The sequence below is a fragment of the Lipotes vexillifer genome, unplaced genomic scaffold (genome assembly GCF_000442215.2).
Source record: "Lipotes vexillifer unplaced genomic scaffold, Lipotes_vexillifer_v1.1 scaffold534, whole genome shotgun sequence".
Taxonomy (NCBI): Eukaryota; Metazoa; Chordata; class Mammalia; order Artiodactyla; family Lipotidae; genus Lipotes; species Lipotes vexillifer.
In genome coordinates this window covers 2,441,431-2,446,904 of record NW_006787833.1, presented here as the reverse complement: position 1 = coordinate 2,446,904, position 5,474 = coordinate 2,441,431, and the positions used below count along the sequence as shown (strand labels likewise).

The window sequence follows — 5,474 nt, the reverse complement described above, 5'->3', positions numbered from 1 at the left end:
GGGAAAGAGGCCTATTACAGATTTCTACACCACCCACTACACCAGAGCACTTATGAAGGCCTTCACGGGGTGTACCAATTTGCTTATTATACTGAAATGTTATCACATTGGTAATAATTAACAACATGGGTGAGTGTTCAGAATCCTATTGTTAAACAGAGCAAAATTTTCCATTTCAGTAAGATTTAATAGGGCAAATTTTCTGTGTCTTTTGGGATAACTGAGGTGTGAGATTGCTAAAAATTTATGCAGAAGAAAAACCACTCCATGAAGATCAGAACCAAAAAACTGGGGGTGGGCGAGACCCCTCTTATATACATATATTTAATACACTAATGTTTGAAGTGTGGGGAAATTAGATTTTTTTATAGGGACAGGAGTTAGATTAAAATTGTTACTGAAAGCCAACGTCACCACCCAACACTTATTTTAAGAAGAAAAATATGACTTTTGTATAAATTTCAAATCTGTGGTCTAAAACAAATCATATAAGTGAAGTCAAGTCTCTTTTGTGTTTTTTTGTTTGTTGTTAACCCAGCTTTGTTTTGGGGGGGAAAAGGCAGAAAAGCTTACTTAGTTTGGGTACCGGCTGTGTGTCCCAAAACTGGTATCTGTGTTTGGCAGCCTCATCAATGTTCCTGGCGGGGCCCTGGCATGCGGATAACAGCTCCATTGCCCTCTGGATATCCTGCAACTTCTGCATTGGAATGGTGGGATTCTACAACAGCAAAGACACACAGACACAAAATATGAGGAAGCTGCCGCTGCTCCCAAGCCTGGGGCAGGTCCACGTGCACCTGCACTGGAGACTATACGGCGTTCGCTGGAAAAATGCACAATCCTCCTCTAAGCCTGGCCCTTGGGCTCAAGTATGCTAACGTATTAAAATATAAGCAAACGTATTAGGTTGAAGGCAACAACAGTCCTATAGCTTCAATGGGGCTCTGACAGTCTGGGAACTCTCAAGTAAACCGAACCACTCTCTGCTTCAGTTTCCCACCCATCTGCAAAGGGTCCTAGGTCCTCACCATTAATTACTCATGTGGGGGGAGCAGCAGAGAGGAGTGCCCTGCAATGCAAATGCTACTATCATACAGCAGCCAGTCAGACTCCAGCCTCGGCTTCACTGTTGGGGTTAATGCTCGGGAGGAGCAACGTGGGGACAAAGGAAATAACTTCTAGAACGGAAACCAGGCAGATGAGGGAAATTTTAGTTCATAAAAAGAAAGAAAGAGGGGGCTTCCCTGGTGGCGCAGTGGTTGACAGTCCGCCTGCCGATGCAGAGAACGCGGGTTCGTGCCCTGGTCCGGGAAGATCCCACATGCCGCGGAGCGGCTGGGCCCGTGAGCCATGGCCGCTGAGCCTGCGCATCTGGAGCCTGTGCTCCGCCGCAATGGGAGAGGCCGCAACAGTGAGAGGCCCGCGTACCGCAAAAAAAAAAAAAAAAAAAGAAAAAGGAAAGAAAGAAATCTGAACTTAGTGCCGGGCTGGGAAGGAAGTGCATCAAGAAAGGACTCTCTAAGGATGCCTCCTCCTGGACCACACCCCACCCTCTGCCAATACTGACGCCCCCTCCAGAGGCCACGAGGATTGAGCAGTTTCCTCTATGGATTCAGATCTTCTGCAACCATAAAAGCCTTTTCTCCCCAACCCAAGTGGTGGAAACAACCTCCCTTTTAAGTAATACGTATCCTCAGTCTATAAAATTGACAATGCCTTTAAATATTAAAGTTCCTTCCTCAAAGCCAATATTCCTGTCATCTCTGAAGATCCCGCAGCTCTTTTTTTTTTTTTTTTTGGGAAATCCCTCATGGAAAATGAGACTACAACTGAAATGAGCAAGTGGCATGTAGGACTGAATATGGAAATCAATGAGGTTTTTTCAACATGTGAAATTATTGATTTGTTTTAGAATTTTGATGCCATACAAAGAATGCTCTTCACTGTAGGTTCAGAATTGGTTAGAAGGAGTCTCAGAGTCTTCGGTTTCCCTGTATGTCAACACCATGGGCACCAAGGAAAGGTACCATCGACCCTCAATGGTTTATTAACAGCAGCTTTGGACTTCTGCTCCGTTTTGACTCTGAAGTCTGTGGTCTGGAGCAAATCTTTGAATCTGGGAACCTTGCTTGTTTGACTCAGTACAAAACAGGGTTTATTTAATACAGACCATCCTGTGGTGGCTTTACTCACTGGGTTCCCTTAAGATTCTTGCCCCTAAAATGATTCCAAGAAACAAAGTGCTGGAGTCTAACCAGAGGTAGGTTCAAGTCTTAATGTCTCCTCTCGGAAGTCTAACAGCCTCACCCAGGACTGCCACAAATTCTGTAAGCCATTCATCTTATATTTTGATTGAGTTCTGAATCATCAGGTTCATATATATCAATTATACATACTAATTTAACAAAATAATTTTGTTCTAATTTACTGTATTTTTATATTTCTCTTGTTTGGGCCTCTTCTGAACCTCCCACACAAAAGTAACTGATTTCTAGCAAAATGAAATTTACATTCACTTGAACTCCCAACAGTGCAATCAACTAGGAGACCTGCAACTTACATAGGGTGAGAGCACAGCGTATTTCAGCTAGTAATGCTTGAACATGCACCCCTTTATCTTAAAATAGGCCAAGTAGAACCCAGTCTTACAAAAATATACCTACAGTATCTGCACCGAATTTGCCACGGTAACCCTTCTTTCCTGCTACTTGAGTTAAATCCTCTAACAGGGCTATATCAAACTCCAACCCTTTTGTAACAAACATGCATCAGCATCTTTGTTCCAAAGGAGCCAATGATGGTACCCCATCTGCATGAAGAAGCCTTCAGAGTGGTTTCTGCCTTGGCAGGTTGACCAGCAGTCTTTACATGAAATCACCATTCATGAAATAGTCATATTCAAATGCTCACTATTAAATGCTTTCATTTTTTATTGAAGTTAGGTTGATTCACAACATTATATTAGCTTCAGGTGTACAATATAGTGAGTCAATATTTTTTTTTTTTTTTTTTTTTTTTTGTGGTATGCGGGCCCTCTCACTGTTGGGGCCTCTCCCGTTGCGGAGCACAGGCTCCGGACGCGCAGGCTCAGTGGCCATGGCTCACGGGCCCAGCCGCTCCGCGGCATGTGGGATCTTCCCGGACCGGGGCATGAATCCACGTCCCCCGCATCGGCAGGCAGACTCCCAACCACTGCGCCACCAGGGAAACCCCGTGAGTCAATATTTTTATAGATGATACTCAAAGTAGATTCAAGTAAGTACAACTTTCAAATCCATAGCGACAGAGCAGTAAGGAAAACTCAGCTATGATAAATTCTTAAACCTATCCAATCACCTGCCAGAGCAGCACCACACGGGGTGTTTTGAAAGGTGAGAATGTGTACTGACCCCGCATTAGCCTCCCACTATCATATTCTGGTGTAAGAGTCGGACACGCCTCTTTTCCTCCATATCTGCTCCTTGGGAAATACTAAACACCAACTGTACTCTTTGCCCACTATTTTCCAATTTAATACCTTGGAAAAAATGTTCAAGTCCTTCATCACTAAGAAGTGTACAAGAACCCAAATATTTTATTTTGGTTCTTGAGCGTAGACCACAATATTCTCTAAACTGAAGAATCTCTAAAGGTCACTCACTGTAAATGATGGTGTTACGTAGAGCTGACATCAGTTTCAGGGAAAGGAGCAGCAGTTTTTAAAATGCAGTGAAAAGCCCACATTAAAACAATTTTGACTTAGTCTTCATGAAAAAAGAAAAGAATTTCTCTACCATATCATGGTAGCAGTTCCTCCTGCCTTGCTTGGCTGTAGTTTCTTTTTCTCCTTTTTTTTTTTTTAAATTCCAACCACCCACTCATTTTATTTTTTAATTTTAAAAAATTTTTAGTTGATTTACAATGTGGTGTTAATTCCTGCTGTACAGCAACGTGACTCAGTTATACATATATGTATCTTTTTTCATATTCCTTTCCATTGTGGTTTGTCACAGAATATTGAATATAGTTTCCTGCGCTATACAGTAGGACTTTGTTGTTTATCCATCCTACACATACTAGTTTGCCTCTGCTAATCCCAAATTCCCATTCTGTAGTTTCTTATAAGTGACCAGAGGCAGGGGAAGGGCCCTAAATCACCAAGGGTACAGGGCTGGGCAGCAGCTGATGGTGATGACAGAAAGAATAAGGAGATGTTCACAACTGCATGTAAATAACACCACATTTGTCTGATGAAGCAACGATGAGAAATGGACAAGATATCTTGCCAGCTTATGGTGCACCTTATATGAGTTACCTTGGAACTTATGTCTGTGGATAGATTATTTATTACCAGAGAAGCAAGTTGAAAAGCTAGTGGGGGAAACTGCACTTTCTTCTCACCCCACGAGGGCAATCAGGGAAAAATTGGGGCAAGGAATTTTCCTTCTCAGTGATTCCTGGTCCTTATGTGTAAAACAGGTAACAATGACGACAAAACTACCTGCAAGGCTCACTCAATGTCGTAAGATGTAAAGTTTGTGCAAGAAAAAAACCTGAGACCCCACAAAACTGGCATAACGGTAACAACTGCCATTATGTATATGCTGTGCTTCACAGCAGAGGTCCCACCCCTCAGGGCCATGGACTGGTACCGGTCCGTAGCCTGTTAGGAATCGGGCTGCACAGCAGGAGGTGAGTGGTGGGCGAGTGAGCGAAGCTTCATCTGTATTTACAGCCGCTCCCCATCACTCGCGTTACCGCCTGAGCTCTGCCTCCCGTCAGCATTATGGTGAGTTATATAATTATTTTATTATATATTACAATGCAATAATAATAGAAATCAAGTGCACAATAAATGTAATGCGCTTGAATCATCCCAAAACCATCCCCCCGCCGCCCTGGTCCGTGGAAAAACTGTCTTCCATGAAACCGGTCCCTGGTGCCGAAAAGGTTGGGGACCGCTGCTTTACATGGTATAAAAACCACGTTATAAAGATGGTCTGATTGTGACCTCATGAACAGCCTATGAGCTGGGGAGGAGGCATGTCCCCAAGTTGCAGATGAAATGAGCTTATTAAGGAGGGGCAGAGCCTGGCAAACGCTCACAGCTTGAGAGCTCTGGGGCAGGACAGAGCTCCTGCCATGACACCAGGCACTGCCCAACTGACTCGGAGCTACAACAATCAGATGACCTCTGCTTTGTTATACTTCTAACTCTACCCCTTTTCGCTGTGAGTTTCTGGCTTCGAGGGCTGTTTCCTTGGGCCCAGCACACGAGGTCTCTGTTCAGAGCCAGGATGATGGGTGGCCCCAGGGAAGTGGCACCTGGCATCGGCATCTCCAGAAGCATACAGAGATGCAGGGCCCAGCAGGACCACTTCTAGTTTGGTCCAAAATGGGTTACTTCCTACCCTTGGCAATAGAATTAAGAATGGCCACTGCAGACTGGTCCAAGGCAAAGTCAACGTGAGACTTACCCATGGTTGCTCCTGCTG

At 44.1% G+C, this 5,474-nt stretch overlaps 1 protein-coding gene across 1 annotated transcript in view; it reads right to left on the bottom strand.

Annotated features, from left to right (window-relative positions):
- Positions 1–5,474, bottom strand: part of NMT2 (N-myristoyltransferase 2) — a 69,548-nt gene that overhangs the window by 28,711 nt on the left and 35,363 nt on the right. The window contains exon 3 of the mRNA XM_007460882.1: positions 574–718. Coding sequence (XP_007460944.1) covers positions 574–718 — 145 coding nt within the window. The remainder of the gene's footprint in view (positions 1–573; positions 719–5,474) is intronic.